The sequence below is a fragment of the Rhinoraja longicauda genome, chromosome 36, assembly GCF_053455715.1.
Source record: "Rhinoraja longicauda isolate Sanriku21f chromosome 36, sRhiLon1.1, whole genome shotgun sequence".
NCBI classification, from domain to species: Eukaryota; Metazoa; Chordata; class Chondrichthyes; order Rajiformes; family Arhynchobatidae; genus Rhinoraja; species Rhinoraja longicauda.
The window spans coordinates 64,924-86,943 of NC_135988.1; the positions used below are offsets into that span (position 1 = coordinate 64,924).

Below are 22,020 nucleotides of genomic sequence, written 5' to 3' on the forward strand. Positions count from 1 at the left end.
GCGTTGTGCTTTTCCCAAAAAAGTGTGTTCAATGAAGCCTACAGATAGATGGGATTAGATGGCGCCCATGAGATTGGCCATGGCTACTCATTTGATTTTGTAGAAAGCGAGAAGCATCCAAAGAAGACAAGTTCCACGAGGCAGCGGACACTGTTAACTGCAGTGAAGTAGTTGGGTCACTGCTCTGGGACAAAAGCAATTGCCCAGAGAGCTTCGTGTTGGGAAGGCACTATTCATCGATGGTACACATGAGGAGGTGTGAGCCACAAATTTGAAGTTGTAAAAGTTGTGGGGAGCATCTGACGTGTGCAGATGTAAGTAGGCACGGTTGGCAGTGAGGACGAGGTAGATTTAAGTTATGAGGTTAAACAGTGGGGCAACAGGAGTTAGAAATAAAACTCCCATTGGCACAGTCCAACACTTTGTGTTCCTTTGTGTAAAACAGGATCTGCGGTTTTTATTGGTTCGTTAATGGATCGCTACAGCTTACCATTCTGTTGAACAGTGTTGCACCATTAGGTCACATGTCGTATCCGCGATACTGTCATCGGGACGATGAATAATGTGTGTCTTCTGCTCCCATGCCCAATTTAGCAGGTCTAATAAGTATCTCTTTCATTGATTTCTAGTCCCTGGATCCATTGATTCCATCAATCAAATAGAATATTACACCAGCGACCCTCTGGGTGGCGCTCATCCATCAAGCGAACTCCCTGAAGGAACCTCGTCCAGTGTTGGAGGTTGGTGCATGATTTGCTTTCCATTTTCTCCAATTTTTATTCATTTTGTTCGTAATCAGAACATATCAGGGAAAAGGTGTCCGAGCATGTTCGCTGTGAAATGATAGAGAGGCGATCTCAAGGAATTGTAAGGGATTTCTATTTAAAACATCAACAATTTGGCTTTGCAGATAAACCTCTCGCCTGCTGCCAGCTGTGTAATTGAATGAAACATTTATTGTCTGTTTATGTTCTCAATTCCTATAGGACTTGAAATATAACACGCGTGCGCCGGATTGGAGCAACGTTAAATAGTTCACAGGCCCAACACAGTCCTCTCTCCGTCCAAGTATCCATTACACAACAACATCTTAGTCTGAAGAAGGGTCTCGACTTTCCCATTCCCTCTATCCAGAGATGCTGCCTGTCCCGCTGAGTTACTCCGACATTCTGTGTTTATCTCACATCCCTTGCAGCTTGCAAAACAACTTTGGTTTTCAGGAAGATCATTCCAGCTTCTACTTCCTCCTAGATCTAGTTCCTGATGACCATGACGATCCTGAGAGTAAAACAACTGATTGTCCGGGCTATCAGTTCCCGGTGGACGGTGGCGCCGGTGACCCTCTGATGCTAACAGTTGCCGGCGGCAACGTGGACAATGGTGGTGAGTCAGTCTCTGACAAGCCGCAATCACCAATCCTCAGCAAAATATTCCACAAACTGCGTTATGTTATATTCACTTTCGTGCTTCAAATATTATTTCCTAAAAGCAAAGACATGTTCCGAAAAAGGTGCCCAAGAAGGGTTTTGTTCTTACTTGAACAACGTGTCATTCACAACTGCGATGTGAACCATATGAATACAGTATCTAATTTGTCATGTTCCACGTCGGTTTATTCTTCCCAAGATACTGCGCTGTGAACATGCACGGGAATAACGGGGGGGAAAAGGCCTGGAACAGAAACCAGTTCTAGTCACCGCGCACAAACAAAGTGCCTTTTTACAAAAAAATGAATCACTGTACATCAAAACGGCACTTCTGGTTATTCTAATGCCAGACACAAAGCGGCGGAGTAAGTCAGGGTCATCATTGGACAACATGGACCACACCTGGAGTATTGCGTACAGTTTTGGTCTCCTAATCTGAGGAAAGACATTCTTGCCATAGAGGGAGTACAGAGAAGGTTCACCAGATTGATTCCTGGGATGGCAGGACTTTCATATGAAGAAAGATTGGATAGACTCGGCTTGTACTCGCTGGAATTTAGAAGATTGAGGGGGGATCTGATAGAAACTTACAAAATTCTTAAGGGGTTGGGCAGGCAAGATGCAGGAAGATTGTTCCCGATGTTGGGGAAGTCCAGAACAAGGGGTCACAGTTTAAGGATAAGAGGGGCGTCTTTTAGGACCGAGATGAGAAAGTTCTTTTTCACACAGAGAGTGGTGAATCGGTGGAATTCTCTGCCACATAAGGTAGTTGAGGCCAGTACATTAGCTATATTTAAGAGGGAGTTAGATGTGGCCCTTGTGGCTAAAGGGATCAGGGGGTATGGAGAGAAGGCAGGTACGGGATACTGAGTTGGATGATCAGCCATGATCATATTGAATGGCGGTGCAGGCTCGAAGGGCCGAATGGCCTACTCCTGCGCCTATTTTCTATGTTTCTATGTTTCTATGGATCATTTACGGTTAGAAACATAGAAAAAACATAGAAAATATGTGCAGAAGTAGGCCATTCGGGAAACCAGATATCTAGGAGGGGGGGAGAGGTCTGTGAAAGAGGCGGGGGAGTCTGGTAAGTGATAGGTGGATACGGTTGAAGAAACTACAACCCGACGGAATGAACGTTAAGTCTTCAATTGTATACATAACCCAACCACCCGCCCACAAAAACTGCACACCCTCTTCCCCCACATCTCCCCCTCTCTTCCTGTTCACCACCACCCCGAATGCGCACCAGTATTCCCATTATACGTCCCCTTTCCCCTCTCCATCCTTTTCCATTATATCCCTTCACATTTCACACCACTTCTTCCAATATCTCACAGCCTTTTGTCTTTTTCCATCTCTTGCCTTGGTCCATCTGCCGATCAATCAACCCTCACTGGTAACCACATATCACTTGCAGGAATTTTTCCCGCCCCGCCTCTCCTCCAGCTTTATCCCAGTATTACAATTTATCTGAAGAAGGGTCCCGACTCGAAACGTTCCCTATCCATGTGGTTAGGAGATGTTGGCTGACCCTTTATGTTTCTCCAGCACTTTGGGGTTCTTTATGTACACCAGCATCTACAGTTCCTTGTGTGTACTCTATTCCAATGCCGCCGTTCTTCCATAGTTGAATAATCCTCGCCTTGCAATGCCGTCTCCCGCACACTGAGGTTCGTGTCATTCTTTTTCAACTATACAGAGCATACTCTGCAGATTCTCACTGATCCTGTTTTCCCGGCGACCTGCTCTTCAAACAGCAATGATGAACTCCACTGCGGCACGTTCGCAGTCCCGGCCCTTGCAGCACCCATTGTGTTTGACGGCTCTATTCCATATTTTACATCAGAGCCATGAAGACGGTAAGAAAACAACATTTCATGCGTTTGCTTTCATTGGCCGCATCGCAACACCAGTGATGTGGGCGTGGGGTATTTGTTCAATTTTGGTTGGAATTTCCCCTCTTAGTGAACAGGACTGTATTGAATGATCTGTGATGCTAATTCGAAATAAAGTTACTGGTGAGAAAATGCCACGTACTTTTGTTGAAATACACAATTATTTACACATTCCGTTGACTTTCTATTAAGAAGTGATGCTTCTCTTTATTTTAACTGCAATATCTATAAATCATATTCATACTTCATATGACCTTGCACTGTACATCTGTAATTAAGCCGCTGAACTGAGTTAACAGAGACCATATTGTGTCACCAACTTGATTTGGATGAGAATGTACAAGACATGATTGGTACGTTTGAAGATGAGAATAAACTGGGTAGTATCGTAGGCAGTGAAAATCGTTATGAAAATTATAGCAATCTCTTGAACGGCTGGGCAAGTTCATAGAGGATTGGCTAATAGAGTGCCATGTCCTCCGTGAGGCATGTTGCAGTTGGGGAAAGCAAACCAGGCCAATGGGCTCGCAGCGAATGACGAGGTCCAGGGGCGAGTGAAAGGCAGAGGGATCTAGGATGTCCAGATACACAGTTTCCTAAAGGAGGCGTCACAGGTAGACAGTGTGCCAAAGAAGGCTTTTGGCACATTGGCTTTCATCAGTCAAGTTTGACGTTGGCAAGGGTCCGTTTGGGGTACTCTGTATAGTTTTGGTCACCCTGCTAAACGAAGCATGTCACAAAGCTGAAAAGAGAGCAGATATGATTTGCGAGGGTATTGCCATGACTTGAGCGGCTGAGATATAGGGAAAGGCTGGACAGATTAGGACATTATTCCTTGGAGCGTAGGTGGCTAGGGGTTATCAAATAGAGGTTTATAAAATGATGAAGGGACTGGATAGGGCGAATGTACAGTGCCTTTTATCGGCAGGAGGAAAATCAAGAATCACTGTACATAGGTTTTAGGGGAGAGCGGTAGATTTAAGGTGATAGGGCAAACTTTTAATTCGGAGGATTGTCGATATGTGGAACGAGCTGCCAGAGGAGGTAGTTGAGACAGGCAATGTAACCGATTGTAAACAATACTTGGACAGGAAATGTTAAATGGATAAGAGGCAAACGCGGGCAAGTGGGTGTAGCTTAGGTGGGCTTTTTGGTTGGAATTGACGAGCTGAGCCAAATGGCCTGTTACAGGGTTACATGACTCCATGACTCAAATATTACAAAAATCTTTATTTATTCATGGTATATTTTTATTTTAGCTGGCCTAATAATATTTGCTTTGTTTTCTTTCCCAGGTGAATTTGTTTCCAAAGCCTGTCTTGAAATGATGGAAAACGTTTGTCGTTGGGTTGTGCCTTTCACCTTTCCTGCAAGATAGACAAGCAGATCTTCACAGCATTGATATCACTCGCCAAATTATCACAAGCAGAATCTTTGATTTGTTTTTAAACCACTTGGTTTGATTTTTTTGTCCTAAACTTTAGAAGAAAACATTTATACACTGCTTGCTGAATAGGTGTAGAAAAACATTTTTAATCGTCATTCTACTTCTGGAAGACAGATCTTTTTGTCCTAATCAATAAACGTATGTTCATTTGAATTTGTAAGCCTTTTTATACATTCCATGTAAATGCTGAAGATTGTGGAGGAGGTAAAATGAATGTACTGTATTCTTATCATGCTTTACCTTGCTTTGGTGTTCGTGATCCCTGAGCTCTGGAGCGCCAACGATGGCTGCCACGGTGTACTGCTCCTTGCTGTTTTGTATGGATTTGTTCGTTTGTGTTGTCTGCGGTAATCCCACAAAGATTACTTTCACGGGAGAGGTACTCCTTAACACCAGACTCAATAACCAAAGTCTGTAGTCTCTTTTTTGCTCTGGTTTATTTTCACCCACATGTTTAGACCGTAATGGTGTATCCTTATTGTGTTTGATGCGTTTATGCTTTATTCGTAATTGTTAACTGTATGTTTGTGTTGTCATTTGTGAGTAGAGCACCAAGGCACATTCCTTGTATATGCACATACTTGGCCAATAAACTTATTCATTATTATTATTATTATTAATGAACTGTTTCAATCTCGCCTTGCTCCATGTAATAATCAAACATGCTTAATAAATACTTCAGATGGAATTCGATATGAATGTGTTCATATTTATCCGAGCGTACATACACATTCCATGGACACTAACACAAAGCACCACGTTGATTGCCCGTGGTCTCATGGTGTGAGCTAAAGACGCAGGCCAGACATTGGAGTACATAATTGTGAAGGCTTAGTAATGAGCGGAAGACATCCTTTCAAGACAAGGGTGATAAATGTACATTGGATAATAAGTCAGATTATACGGTTTACTTGCCACATCGCGAAATAATTTGCAAAATCCAATTCTCATCAGCACATGGAAATAGACATCAAGAGGGCAATGAGGAAATCATGAAATCGGTAACCAGGTCGTCATATAGGGAGAGAAAACAGAGTAAAATATAAGGTCAAATTTATGTCTGCTCCAAACGTGCTGATTCCCACAGTGCTCTAATCCACTTTCAAAGACGCTATATCCTGTTCTCAATTCCTCCGTCTCTGTCGCATCTGCTCCCAAGATGAGCCTTTCCATTCTAGGGCATCCGAGATGTCGTAATTGTCTAGGAAACGTGTCCTCTCTCCCCCCCCCCCCCCCCCCCACCCACCCAATCATAGATCGATTCTTCAATGTCGTCTCATTTGTGGTCCGTATTTCTCTCCCCTCCCTCCAGCTGGAACCAGGATAGAGTTCCCATGATTCTCACCTTTCTCCCCAACAGCCTCCGCACCCAACGCATCATCGACATCACCGTCACCACCAATGCGTTCTCTCCACAGTTACATCATCCCATTTCCTCTCCCTTTTGCTTTTCGCAGAGACTTCTCCCTCCACATAACCTCCATTCACACTCCCTTCTCACCCAAACCAGCCCCTCTCCAAGTACGTTCCGCTACAACCGCAGGAGATGTAGTACCTTGCCTATATCCCCTCACTTGCCTTCATCTAGCAACCCCATCAGTCCTCCCACGTGATACGGATGTCCAAGTGCACCTCCTATAACCTCACCAACTGCATCCGGTGTTTCCGATACCGTTTCCTGTACATCAACGTCACCAAGCAGAGTCTCATCCACCGTGTTCCGCACAACTGCGTTCAATCCTCCAAGGGTTGCTGGATCTCCTGGTGGGCAACCATTTTAACCTCCTTCACGGTCCCACACAGACGTTTCTGTCCTGGTCCTCCTCCGTTGCCAGAGTGAGGCGTCATGCAGACTGTAAGAACAACCCTCATATTCCGCTCAGATAACTTCCATCCCTGCGGTATGAACATTTCATTTTCCAATTTTAGGTTATTACCACCCCCCCCCCCCCCCCCCCCCATTCTCCCCCTCATCCCCGTTTCTCTGCTCTCACTTATCTCTGCCTCAGATGGACCATACTTCAATTTGTTCCATTATATCAAATTAATATGCAGACAATGCTCTTTCGGGAGCCTTTGTTAATTCCATATTCACAGGATTTGCTCACTCTATCAGTGAGCAAATTCCAGAACATAGCGCTCCCTGGGTGTGAAGAAAATCTCACCTCCCCTCTGGATCTTTTAGGAATCACCCCACATCTGTGCCTTCCGTTTGCTCGACTCCCACTGGCACCAGTTTCAAGTTATCTCCAAGAAAGTCCCTTCTAAAGTTGAATATCTCCCCACAAGTTCCTCGCCATCTGTTGTCCACACACAGCTCTGTTATTTGTGATCGTATGTTAGGCAAATCTACAGGAGGGGTCAAATACATACATTTTACGTTTTTCTAACCTGTATTTACGTTGTTTGATGGTCAGTAGCCGTTGCGTTCTCAGTTTGTTTAATATGGAAAAAATAGCGATAATAATAAATAGATCACATGCAATTCGATATTAACGTGTTCATATTTTGTCGAGAAGCGCTTGCCAGCCTTGGCGATAAATTCCATGTTAGTAATTCCTCCTTATTTCAAAACTAGACAAAAAGTACAGACTATAAATCCTTAGGCACCCACCATTATCCACGTCTTTAAATTTCGCACCTCACACAGGCTAAGTTGTATACCCTGACATTTTCACCCTGGAAAAAAGCTCCTGCCTGTCTGCTCTTTTTATATCAGGTCTCCCCTCAACCTCCGACGTTCCAGAAAAAAAAATCCAAGTTCACCCAGTCTCTCTGTATAAAGAATACCATCCAATCCATGCACCTTGCTGGCCAACTACTTCAGCATCCCCTCCAGAGACTTCACGTCCTTCTTGTAACGGGACGTCCAGAGAACTTCACACAATACTTCAAATGCGGTCAGATATAGCTGGAATGTGACTTTCTGACTCTTATACATATTGACATTGCTTAGGGACGCAAGCACACTTTACGTTTTCTTCATCTCTATCTACTTATGTTGCCATATTCAAAGAGAAATAGACTCGAAGCCCATTCCCCCCCTCCCCGTCCACCCCCCCCCCCCTCCCCCCTGTGAATCAATGTTCTCGAGGGACTTGCGATCAACCATATACTTTACCGTCATATTCGAGCTCCCCAGCCACTTCTTCAGTCACTCCAGCATTTTGGGTATATCTTTGGTATATCCAAGATCTGAATCTTTTTTTTTAAAAGAACACCACCTGGCTCTTTTCATTCCTCAGAGGAATGTACAGAATATAGTAGATGTTAGAGTTCGTTTTTATATTCCCCGCAAGTTTTCTTTCATGCTACCCCCCCTCTTAATTAACCTCTTTGTCCTCCTCTGTTGAGTTCTAAACTTCCCCCAGTCCTCCGGTTTGCTGCCAATTTACACTGATCAGCCAAAACATTATGACCACTGACAGGCCCAGTGAATAACATTGGTTATCTTGTTACAATGGCACCTGTCAAGGGGTAGGATATATTAGGCAGTAAGTGAACAGTCAGTTCTTGAAGTTGATGTGTTGGATGCAGGACAAAAAGACCTGAGCGACTTTGACAAGGGCCAAATTGTCATGTCGAAACGACTGGGTCAGAGAATCTCTGAAACGGCAAGGCTTGTGGGGTGCTCACGGTCAGCAGTGGTGAGTACCTACCGACAGTGGTCCGGGGGGGACGACGAACCACAGACCGGCGACAGGGTGTTGGGCGCCCAAGGCTCATCGATGCGCGAGGGCAACGAAGGCTATCCTGTCGAACCGACAGAGAAGGTCTACTGTGGCACAAGTCACAGAAAATGTTAATGGTGGTCACGGGAGGAACGTGTCACAACACACAGCGCATCGCACCCTGCTGCGTATGGGGCTGCACACGGAGGACCAACAGCATATTAAGCAGGTGGTCTTAACATTTTGGCTGATCGGTGTATATGCCTCTTCCTTGGATTTAACACGATCCTTGATTTCCCTCGTTAGCTATTGCCCGATTTATTTTTTCGCCGGCAAGGGATGAACAATTTTTGGAGTTCATCCATGCGGTCTTTAAATCTTTGCCATTGCAAGAAGTATTTAAGTATAATTTGCCAATCTATCCTAGCCAATTCCCGTCTCGTACCTTCAAAATTTCATTCATGATCTGACACCCACTCGGCTCATTTTCTTCTCTAGCTTTCATCAATTATTCTACCCTTCTCCAATCGCGCTCCATTCTTCTTTATCCGCCTACAACTCGCCAGGCATCGCGTTCCCCAACCTCATTTTACCAGTTTTCTTCCCCTTACTTTTCTAAGCTCTTTTGAAGATCTCTTCGCTCTTCCATGAAGTGTGGTGACCAGGATAGAGCTCAACACTGCAGGTGTGGCAGAACAAGTGTTTATTATCTGGTGTCAGTCGCCGCATGTGCCCAAACTCCCTGTCCATATCAGCAGCAGTGCTCGAAAGGCTGGCGAGGCGATCACAGGAGGATAGATGCATAACTGCGGGAAATTCTATTGTACATCAGAAAACACTGTGGGCAAGTGATCGAGGGGTTGAATGTTGAAGGCGGTCGATATGGTGTAGATCAATTGGGCTGATTGGCCGTGGAGCTTTCAAACCTCTTCAAAGTTGTTGTGGTTGCAATCATCCAAGCAAGTGGAAAGGCCTTGGGTTGTCATTCAATCCGTGCACTGCTCTTTTACACATGGTTTTTATTTGGCCGGTCAGTTGACCTTGATCAGTGGTGATTGCCAAGATGTTGGTGTGTGCGACTCAACAGTAGTAATGACACGGATTGTGAAAATGTATGTTCTTAAACGTTAGTTTGTGTTTGGTGGTCATTATCTGGGCCGATCTTGGTATGAATGTTACTTGCCATTTGTCGGACAATGCCAGCTTTAAGATGATACATTTGCTGAGAATTCGCAAACGGAATTTGACTGTGCATGGTCATCAGCAAGCATTCGTACACGGACCTTGCGATATCATTAACCAGGCAGCTAAAGTTGGCAGTGCCTTTGGCATCATTCTGTGGACCTTGGGCAGGGATTGGATCATTGACCTCAATCAGCAACAACTACTTGGCTTTGTGAGAATTGCCTTGCCAGCTGTGAATAGCAAACATGCATTTGTATTGATATTTTATTACAGCCCTACCGGCAGTCCCATCACATTGCTGCGAGGTCTGAACTAGGGATTGCGCTTCCTGCCACATTATTGAAATCGCTTTATTCGCAAGCTCTGTAGATGTTCTGGGGAGCGGCTCGAATTCACACTAAGGCAGTTAGGTCTGACCATTCATATCTCATAAAAACATATCCAGGTTGGCCCACTGGTGTCCGACTTTGATGGAGTTATTAAACATTATTCTGCCTTCATTCGCATTCTCTTCCGAGTTATGAAGCCACGGGGCAGTTTTTTCGAAGAGACCCGGAGGGAATTCTTCCCCGACTCTGCGCCCAATTCCCGAGTAAACATCTCGGAATGGTCCCCTCATCATCGCCCAATTGTTTCGGGAAGTTTGCAGTGCAAAAGTGACTTGCAATGCCTCAATGCCATGGGTGGCTCTATAACATACACCTACGATTTAGTTTACTGAAGATGAAACCCATCTCATTGCAGTACAAGTAATTTTCCAAGTTTTTCTGTCGATTACTAAACCTTTGCAAAAAACACAATGAGGAAAGCAGAAGGAGGACGTGCAAAGAATCTGACCGGCAAGGTAAAAGTAAATCGAAGCAATTCTACAGGGGTGTTAACAGTAAAAGTGTGGCGAGGGAATGGACTGGTCCCCTTAAGGATCAGCGCGGCCGCTTTTGCGAAGAGCAGGTATCGTTTGTTTAGAGACAGTTCCTGTCTCCAAGGTCTTCAATTGTGCTTTATATAGAGGGTTCCCGACAATGTACTATCGTCAGAGTGCCTGCGAGAGCATCAACTCTGACTCAACCTGTGATCAACACGTCTTCATAAAAAGAATCAACACATGATAATAGAAGAACTGTGTTTTATTTTGCAATGGAACGGAATCATCCACTGCCATTGGAGATTCGGGTATTATTAGCTCTTTGGGATATACAGAAGTTTTACTATCCTCTTCTTGCTGTCGTTGGTATCCCCAGTAAGTTTTTTTAAAATCAAATTGGTAGTTTACTAATAATGTCTAACTATAAACCCATTCTAAGAATTTACTCTGCCATATTTGCTACCTCTAGGTCGACTTAAAGCAATCGTCCTTTCTGACAAGTTCAGCAAATTCCATTTACTGGATGTTGATATAAGTCATAGATTCCGATCCCCATACAAGCGGCGTTGACAACGGAAAGGCAAATAGAAACTCACTGACGGAGCTATTTGTGGTGAACAGAAAATAAATTGGTGATTGGACTCAAAGAGTTGCATTGCAGTCTATCATCGGTGAATTCAATTTGGACCAAGAATTCAGCCTCAGAACTCGTTCTTCGACATGTGGAGATTACTGCCGATTATAGCGAACGAGCTTCGACGGTGTTAAATCTCTGCTGTTTATACATGTAGCGATGTATTCATGTTTAAATTATAAAGTTTAGTCGTTTAGTCTCCTCTCGAACGCGGAAGGTTTAATAATCGGATCCTTCCTTGAACAGACTGCCACAACTGTTAATCTCGCAACATCACCCTGCTCCTTCCCCTGCTGTCTGATTCCTGATAGCCCTGTCCTCTCTTACAGTTAACCTGCTGACGATTGCCATCTTGTCTCGAAGAAAATGTGGTCTCTCCAAATGTGTCACCTGCTACCTGGTGGCCATGGCATCCGCAGATCTACTGGTCATTATCATCGATCTGATATTAAGGCATATTCCAATCGTTTTTCAGTTTGAATTTGTATTGGACATCCCGCTGTGTAATATCCACGCTGCCCTGCTTTACGCAGCCACGGATTGTTCTGTCTGGTTCACTATAGTGTTTACCATTGATCGATTTGTAGCTATCTGTAGTCAGAAATTGAAATCCAGATATTGCACCGAAAAAGCATCAAAGGCGATTTTAGCAACAGTGACTATCCTTTCCCTTCTGAAAAACGTCAGCTGGTATTTTGTGTACACAGGAAGCTATTGGCTTCTAAACCACCCTTGGTTTTGTTTATTAAGAAATAATGTCCAGAATTCACGTGCTTGGGGAGCGATTGAATTGCTTCACTTTGTACTGACACCGGGGGTTCCCTTTATCCTGATTTTGCTGCTCAACGCATTGACGGTCAGACACATTTTAGCGGCCAACAGAGCGCGCAGAAGATTGCGGAACCAAAACACCGCGGAGCCCCCAAAAGACACGGAGATGGAGAACAGAAGGAAGTCCATTGTTCTACTCTTTGTCATTTCTGGAAATTTTATAATATTATGGGTGATATTTATGGTATTCTGTATATTGCAACGAATGAGTTATTTGGTCTACATGTCTGTCTCTCTGCCTTACTTTGTGCGAGAAATGGGCTTCATGCTGCAACTCCTGAGTTGCTGCACAAACACGTGTATTTATGCCGTGACCCAAACTAAATTCAGGATACAGTTTGCGCAGTTTGGCAAGTACCCTTTTATAGTCATTCTTAAATTTGTTAAATGATAAACTGAATTTGTCTGATGACAGACTTCGTCTGTCGAAAGGCACCTTTTTGCCCGATCACTTGGAGTTAGCATGTAGGAAAGAACTGCAGATGCTGGTTTACACTGAAGATAGACACAAAATTCTGGAGTAACTCAGCTGGACAGGCAGCATCTCTGGATAGAAGAGATGGGCGACGCTTCGGGTCGAGACCCTTCTTCAGACGGATAGTCAGGGGAAAGGGGGACACAGAGGTATGGAAGGGTAAGGTGTGAAAGCGAGACATCAAAGAGGTCGTAGCTCAAGGAAAATGTAGAATAGATCATTGTTAGCTCGGGGAAGGTCACAACGAAGCAGAAAAAGATAAAATTTAATCAGAAAGACAGTAAGAATGGTCGGAGAACGGGGATGGAGGAGGGATGGTGAGAGAGGGAAAGCAAGGGTTACTTGAAGTTAGAGAAGACGATATTCATGCCGCTGGGTTGCAAGCTGCCTAAGCGGAATATGAGGTGCTGTTCCTCCAATTTGTGTTGGGTTACACTCTGAAAATGGAGGAGGCCCGGGATAGAAAGGTCTGGAGCCCAACTGTGGTTTCGCAAGTTCAGACCGTCTCCTCCTGCTCCCACATGCAAATGACCTGCAGATCGGTAAGTCAGTTACAACTGTAAATTGTCGTTCGTGTGCAGGTGAGTGGTGGTGGTTGTGGTGGTGGTGGGGGGGGGTGGTGAATGGGGGTGTTGGGAGAACAACAATCAGGTTAAATGAATTTTCGGTGGTCGGCGCAGTCAATGGGCCGACGGGCGTGTTTCCCGCGTGGACTCGAAGACAACGATTGAATATTGAATGAACCCGGAAGGCCACAAATCGCAAAAACCTCCATGCAACATTATGAAAGAGACTTGGCAATTGTGAAAAAAATCATAAATGCATATTATTGAGAAGATAATCAAACTGATTATCTTCTCAATAATATCGGGTCTGAGAAGCAGCGGATCGGTGGAGAGATAGCAGTCATCTACCCTCCACTCCATCAATCTGAAGAAGCGTCCCGAAAATAAATGTTGTATGTCCATTTCCCTCCATCGATGCTGTCTGACCAATGAGCTTCTCCGTGTAGAAAGGAACTACACGGAAATAAACTGCAGGCTTATACCGAAGATGGACACAGAGTGCTGGAGGAACTCAGCGGGCCAGGCAAGACCTCTGGAGAAAAAGGATGGGTGACGTTTATTCAGACTGAAATTAGAAGGGATGGGACTGGAGGTAAGAAAAGGTCAAAACCAATGCGTTTCTCCAGCAGTTTGATTTTTGCTCTGGCTTGCAGCGTTTGCAGTCTCTTGCTTCTCGATGAGAAATGATGCTGGTGTCACAGAAAAGCATTCCAAACCTTTGTAGAATCAGGCATGTTACATGAAACCGACAGAAATATACCAAGTTCAGCGACTGAATGTAGATATTATGGTGGAAATGCAACAGCGAATGTAGTTCAGATCAACGTACTAACATTTTTTTAAACATCAGATAGTTTTTAAAAAAGCAGAAAAATTACGGGTTCAAAATTGAATGTAGCCAAACCTGTAGTTGTGGTGCTCACATTTTGAGAAGGCATTTTTCAACCTGTGCATCTGGCGCTTTGTTGGGTCCCACCGGGATATTGTCGTCTTTCTGAATACCTTTCTGGAAGTAATTGTGAATTTGCATTTTGCGATCCCTCCCCCCACCAACCCCCCACCCCCGATACATTAGTTATTTGTTTGTATCTGCATTTCAGCCATCAATATATTAAACTTAACTCCGTTTTTCCAATGAAACATAATGTCTCGCAGTTTCTTGAGATCGTGAGCCTAAATTGCATATTCCGTTAATAACACTCCCTTTCTAAGCCAGAGGGTGGGGAATCTATGGAATTCATAGGCCCAGACGAGGATGGAAGCAAAGTCATTGGGGATTTTTACAGTAGAGATCGATAGGTTCTTGATTATTAAGAGTGCCAATGGTTGCGGGGAGAGTGGGTTTGAGGGGGGAAAATTAGAACAGCCTTAATCGAATGGCGGAGAAGACCCAATGGGTCGAATGTCCTAATTTTGCTCTTATGTCTTATTGATTTATTTCCCGCAACAAAATAAAATACCAACATTTAGCAACATAAGGAACAGACGCAGGTAATTTTGCGTGGAATACAAAGAGTTCTCTACACGACATAGATAGGTGAAGTTTTATGTCAGGATTCTTCAACCCAACCCGACCGTATCTTATCCATGTCTCCCAGAGATGATGTCTGAGCCGCTGTGTTACTCTAGCACTTTGCATTAATACAAATAATTACCTTGTTAAAGAGCAGCATAAACGGCGGCACAAAACGCATGCTTAGTCTGAAGTGGAAGTGCGGAATTTAGTTGCCAGTGGCATTCATTATTTTCACATGGATATCCGTCCAAACTCTAATGGACACCCAGCGATCGGCATCTGGGATGCACATGGGTTTATCATAAGCTCCCATCTGATTAATTTCAATTCTAGAAAAGGGTAAATGTGCATTTGAATGTTATTCCATTAAAGTAGACACAAAGTGCTGGTGTAACTCAGCGAGTCAGGCCGCATCTCGGGAGAAAAGGAATGGGTCACGTTTCGGGTCGAGACCCTTCTTCAGACTGAAGGGTCTCGACCCGAAACGTGACCCATTCCTTCTCTCCCGAGATGCTCCCTGACCCATTGAGTTACTCCAGCATCTTGTGTCTACCTTCGATTTAAACCAGCATCTACAGGTTTTTTCCTACACACAGTGTAAGCAGTGCTACATTCCTCAATGTTTTCATTACTTTAATCATATTTTAATTATTTTCAGTTTATCCCAGTCTTCCTATTTGAACAAATGTGCAATGCTCGCCATCCTATCTTCTCCTGGCACTAATCCTGTAGTCGGGGGGGGGGGGGGGGGGGATTTAAAATTCTCTAAATATTAAAAATTCTATACAAATACTACAGCCAGTAGTTCAGTGATTACCTCTCTTGCTAGATTAAGACAACAAATATACAGCTGATAAATTCACAACTGGTTTGGCCCAATTGTCATATTCTCTTCTGCGCCAGTTCTCCTTAGCCATAACTTCACTAATGCTTAAAACATTTAAAAGCAAATCTCCTCAATATTCTGAGCCAGAAAATTCCAGGGTTTCAATAGCCACTGAGAAAAAGTTACCAGGTACCTTATTTTCAATGACCCTCCCTAGTCTGATAAACGTGTCTTCTCGTTCGTGTATCTTTCATTCGTCCAACGTCTTGAAATCCATTATCTCATCTTATCCCAAGGATGGTAAATGTTTCCATAAGACCTCCCTTCATTCATATAAACTCAAAGAATATAATTTAATGCTTATACTTCCCTTTTGCTAAACCCCACCTCACTTGCAATAGAGAACCATTTACCTTGCTGTATCTGCCTGCTAAATGTTTGTGATTCCTGCCCATAAACACTTACATCCATCTGCGCTTTGCTCTTCTCCACTCTTTCTGTCATAATTGTCTGACTTCATATACCACTTACGATGTGCACAATCTTACACTTTCCAATATTCAACTACTTTTGTTAATTTTGCACACAGTTTATACCGTTTGCAGAGTTTGAATATGATCATGGCAACATGGCATTCCCCCTATTTTTGTACCATTGCGAAAGTTAGATAGAAACATAGAAACATAGAAAATAGGTGCAGGAGTAGGCCATTCGGCCCTTCGAGCCTGCACCACCATTCAATATGATCATGGCTGATCGTCCAACTCAGTATCCTGTATCTGCCTTCTCTCCATACCCCCTGATCCCTTTAGCCAGAAGGGGCACATCGCATTCCCTCTTAAATATAGCCAATGAACTGGCCTCAACTATCTTCTGTGGCAGAGAATTCCGCAGATTCACCACTGTGTGTGAGAAAAAACGTTCTCATCTCGGTCCTAAAAGACTTCCCCCTTATCCTTAAACTGTGACCCCTTGTGCAGGACTTCCCCAACATCGGGAACAATCTTCCTGCATCTAGCCTGTCGGACCACTTAAGAATTTTGTAAGTTTCTATAAGATCCCCCCTCAAACTTCTAAATTCCAGCGAGATGCTTTACACTCTGCCCCGTCCTCCACTTCATTACTGTGAGTCATGATTAACTGAGGGCAAATAAATGTTCCTTTGGGCACTCAAGTATCTACATCCTTCCAAACTGATCAAGGAAAATGTTATTCTCACAAAATAACCAATCTTCATCCATGCTCACATTCTTCCATTTTTGACGACACCTTGCGAAATGCCATCTCAAACTAAATATACACTGCATATATGCATTATCCTCTCCCATTTTGCTTCCACCATAAATGGACGTCGGCAAATCTGTCAGACTTTATTTATATTTCACAAGTGGCTTTGATTACTTGTCAGTGGGAAGAAGTGTCTCGACCGGAAACGTCACCCATTCCTTCTCTCCCGAGATGCTGCCTGACCCGCTGAGTTACTACAGCATTTTGTCTTTGACTTTCTCTAAGCGACTAATGCGTTCTTGCTTTTTTGCCGAACCCCCAACATCTCGATCAAAAACAGATTTTAAACTTACAATCCCATAGATACCCACTTGAAATTTTGGTGGCAGGTTTCTCCCTCTCTGCCAGTTAGATGTGTATATTTCCTCTCTACATTACTTTTCAGAAGGACGTGAAAACTAATGTGTTGGGGAAGAAAAACACGAAAGACGGATAAATCGCCTTTCCTGACCAGGATCCTACGATGTTATGGGGAACAAGGGATGAGGTTGCTCTGCTCATGGCTGATATTTTATGCATCTTTGTTAGTCACAGGTAAGGTACTGGAAGACTGGGGATAGTTAGTGCTGCACTTCTATTTAAGACGGGCAATAGAGAAAAGCCAAGGGATAGCAGTCCGGTGAGTCTCGGGTCAGTGGTGAGAAAGCTATTGGAAGGAATTCTGAGAGATAGGAATGATTTGCTTTTAAAAAATGAACTGATTGATTAGGAACAGTCAGCGTGACTCTGTATGTGGTAAGTCAGGTCTCAAAAATGTGATTGAGTTTTTGAAGAGATTACCCAGTGGATTGAAGACCACGGGACAGTAGACGTTGTCTGCAGGGAGTTTACCAATGCCTTGACAAAGGCTTGCACGATGCGGGAGATCACAATTGAGCTAGCCAGAGATACAACATTAGCTTAGTGGTAGTTGATGTTGCATTTTCAAACTGAGGCTATGATCAATGGTGTACCACAGGAATCGGTGATAGATTCTTTGTTATTTGTAAGATATATGAATGATTTGGATGAGAATGTAAAAGTGGCACGAACAGTCAGTTTGCAGCTAATACTAAAATTGGTGGTATGGGGCCAGTAAAGTTGGTTTTCTGAGGTTACAATAGACTATTGATGAACTGGGAAGGTGATGGTATTGCAGATGGGATTCTACTCAGACGCAGTGCTATTGGGTAAGAAGGAGTTCTAGGTTTTAGACATGCAAAAATGGGGTAATTGTGTAGAAACAGTTGAGAGCCCAGATAATTATGGGAAGGGGAAGCCAAACTTCTGTAAAATAGAATTATAGGAGACGTAATGTATGTAAATTGCAATAACCAGAAGGCAACCACATGGAAGGCACAAAAACATACGCGTAGCACCTGCCCTGCTGTGCAGTTGCCCATTCATAGAACATAGAAGAGTAGAGCTCAGGAACAGGCCCGATGTGTCCACAATGTCCGTGCCGAAAATGAAGAGAAATTGAACTAATAAACCCTGCCTGAACCTGATCAATATCCCTCTATTTCCTTGTATATCCATTTACTTATCTAAAAGCCTCTTAAATGACTATCGTTTCTGTTTCAATCACCACGCTCGATAATGCATTCCAGGCACTCGGCCCTTGTCGCGCACGTCTCATTTAAACTTTGCCCCTCAGTTCTGAGGTCAGTGCCCTCCAGTTGTTGACATTTTCATCCTGGAAAAAGAATTCTGACCGGCAGTTAATGTTCTACCTTGCTTAACTTTTTTATTGTCCAATTCTAACTTTGGAGACTCTTCGCATCCTCGCAGGTGAGTTTACTTCACTGCAGAGGGGAAAATGTTTGTAATGTTTGCTCAAGAACAGTTCGCAAGAGTTTTCAGCACTCGCTGTGAACGACGGAGAAGAATAAACACGGTGAATTGGGCAGGTGGAACGCTAACCCCACCACGAAAGAGAGGATGAGAGGCAGAGAATTTCAGTGAAATAAATACATTAGGCCAGCTGGGAAATACCACTTAAAATAAAGAAATGGAGGGAGACAGGGAGAGCAGAATAATGAAATTAACTCGTCTTTGTCGTAGTTGGATGTAATCACTGGGACCGGATGCTCTTCACTTGAAGAACATTGAGCAATTTTGGAAAGGTAAGATTCATTACTCTGGGACATAGAATATATTTACCTTTGCCCATGTTTTCAGATAGTAACTGATAGCAATAAGCGTGACATCACGAAACGTAGATTGGTAAACATGAACGAGAGGATGCTGCCTATTTGTTCTGCGCTGTTGCTAGAGTTGTGACACAGACCACCGTGGCAAGGGGATTAAAGAAGCGTTCAGTACATTGAGATGTTTTCAGATGGTTTGAGAGTGAGGGTGATACACCATTTGCCAAAAATACCCAGTTATGTGGTGGTAGGAGGGTATGAAATGAAGAGAAACATGGCATATAGGGCGCTCATGGGACCTTGGTCAGACTCCTTGTAATGGGCATGATCCTCTTTTTTGAACATGGAAAGCAAGCAGGTCAAGCTTTTCTCGAGACCATGATGTTGATGAATACATACACTGTAAATCTGTATGGCACGTGTCTTGCTCACATGTGAACAGATATTCTAGAGCGTAAATAATGGAAACTAGGCAGGTCCATCACGAATGGAATCCGCGCCATTGGCCTGATGTATTAGTGACTCACTGATGCTTCTTTGACTGCACCCATCACGCCTACAACTTATACCATTTGGAACGAGAAGCCAAACTGCAAATGGTAATAGCCCCACTCGTACGTTTGCACGGTCAGCTCACATCATGTCGTGGGAGGGAAATATATCTTGGAACAAAAGGGTCAGTATGATATGGGAATGTCTTCACCACAAGGAATTAAGAGATTCCAAAAGCAGCTTATCATTATACTCACAGGGCAGTAATTATGGACAATGATGTTGCTATTGGCAGAGATGCTAATGCCCTGTATTTAAATGACAATCATGTTACATGGACAAATTTACTAAGCAGGACCTGGAGGGTTACATCTTGAAAGCCAGCAGAGGGAGGCTACGACAGTGATAAGTAGAACGAGTCCAGTGTTCAAACAAAAGTTTAAAAGCTCAAAAGTCAAACGTTCTGCGGTGGCATCAGTGTGGCATTTATCGTGGAATAAGTTTGAACCATTGGGAGTTAGTGTAGAGGCAGGTTGGAAGGCAGGTGATCCACAAACTGGACGGACCGTGGTGTACTGCTGGTGCACCGGCCGGAGCGAAGAGCCAAGAAATCTACTGATCAATTATGGGGCAGTAAACGAATGAAAAATTCACGGTTGCAAAAGATCACATCTAACGTTGATGAATCAGGGAGACATTAGTTAGTGGCAATTTGAATGGGGACTAAAAAGATCGTTCTGCTTAGACTAGCTGAAGCAAAGGGAGACGTAACCGTTCAAATCGTTCATGGTGTAAAAAAGGGCCACTGTTCTACTGGACGTTCCCAGTCAGCGCGCAATCCTGGGCGTAACTACATGTGCGATTCCATGCAGGCCAGAAGGTGGCTTGGCAAACAGGACTTTGTTCAAAATCTTTCATGTTAGTTCTTCTTTCGGTCCTTATTAGCCTACCTTTCCCCCTATGGATCTGTGGCCCAGAACCTTTCGGTCAAATCTCCCCTATGCAACTGAGAGGGTATAAAGTGCCCATATCTGGCCATGTAAAGCCAAGCCTTGATCTATTACTATATGGGATTCATAATGAAAAGAGACTGAAGTCAAAGACACCTATTTGTCTTCCTTTCACGTCTAGATTTTCTCCACCCATCTCCCATTCCCCCCCCCCTCCCCTCCTCACCTCTATCTTCCTATCATTAGTCCGCCTTTATCCTACTCTAACCACTTTTCTTGCTTTCTCCCCCCTCCTACAGTCAGACTGAATGAAGAAGGTTGGTCCCGATCCAAAACGTCGCCTGTCCACTCCATCCACCGACGCTGCCTGACCCACTGAATTATTCCAGCAATCTGTTATTTACTCACGACCCCAACATCTGCGGTTCGTTGTGTCCCTGCACATGTTTTGATGAACATTGAGTTTATATTGCTTTATCCTCAATATTGATGGTCTCCCAGTATCCACCTCCCCTCACATCCGGAACCTTGGAATCATCTTTGATCAAACCCCCTCCTTCGACAAACACATCAAACACATCACAAAGACAGCCTTCATCCACCTCAAAAACATTGCCCGTCTCCGTCCATCCCTCTCCTCCACAGCTGCAGTAACCCTCATCCACGCCTTCATCACCTCCCGTCTGGACTACTGCAACAGCCTCCTCTATGGCTCACGCTCAAAAATCATCAGTAAACTTCAATACATTCAAAACTCCGCGGCCCGTCTACTCACCCACTCCCCGATCCGTGACCATATCACCCCCGTCCTTTACAAACTCCACTGGCTACCCATCCCCCAGAGAATCCAGTACAAAATCCTATTCATGACCTACAATGCCCTCCATAACCTGGCCCCATCCTACCTGACTGACCACCTCCACAGGCACACTCCCACCTGCACCCTCCGCTCTGCTGCTGCCAATCTCCTGTCCCCCCCCCATCCGGACCAAACTCAGATCCTGGGGGGACAGGGCTTTCTCCATCGCTGCTCCCACCCTATGGAACTCACTACCCCAAACCGTCAGAGACTCCTCCTCACTCACCACATTAAAAACATCACTGAAGTCTCACTTGTTCAGCACTGCCTTCAACCATTGACCGTCACCTCACCTTCTGTCTCCTTTTTCTGTTCGTTTACTTATTTATCTATTTATTCACTTCTCTATGTTCTAGAAATCCCCGTTATGCATCCTTGAGTGTTTGAAAAGCGCTATATAAATGTAATGCATTATTATTATTATTATTATATTTCAATCCGATTAAATCTCTAATCCTACTCAGTTTGTCTGTGATCTGTCATTACAGCTCAGAGCTGCCCTCTCCTGGGCAGTTGTACTTTAGCAGTTTGATTCACAGACAGCTGGAACCGAACCATTTCAAACACCACTTTCCATTTTCCCCACAATATCCACCTGGATAGATAGCTACAACACTCCAGTGGGAATTCCTCCAGACATCTACAGCAGAGGCAGAAATGCTGGAGGCGGATAAACTGAAATCTGAAGGAAACACAGTGAAGCCTAATGTTTACATATTATAAACTGAGGATAACTCAGAGTTTTAATGTTCTTCATGTTCATAAGTCGTGGGAGCAGAAAATCTAGTCTACTCTGCCATTCAATAATTTAGTTTAGTTTAGTTTAGCTTAGAGATACAGCACGGAAACAGGCCCTTTGTCGGTGCTCGATCAAGGGCAAGAGTGCGTCTGGCTCAGTTGGTATTGGACCAGAGCGGATCTTCGTTTGTGAGTTGACAAATGCAGATAGTTTAATCCAAGCA

General features: G+C 44.0%; 1 protein-coding gene across 1 annotated transcript; it reads left to right on the plus strand.

Moving 5' to 3' along the window:
- The first annotated feature begins 6,390 nt into the window (after positions 1-6,390).
- Positions 6,391-12,349, plus strand: LOC144610225 (neuropeptides capa receptor-like). Its single transcript, XM_078428821.1, has 4 exons — positions 6,391-6,536; positions 9,575-9,933; positions 10,725-10,868; positions 11,457-12,349. The coding sequence occupies exons 1-4, from the start codon at positions 6,391-6,393 to the stop codon at positions 12,347-12,349; spliced, it is 1,542 nt and encodes a 513-aa protein (XP_078284947.1).
- Positions 12,350-22,020: the final 9,671 nt, after the last annotated feature.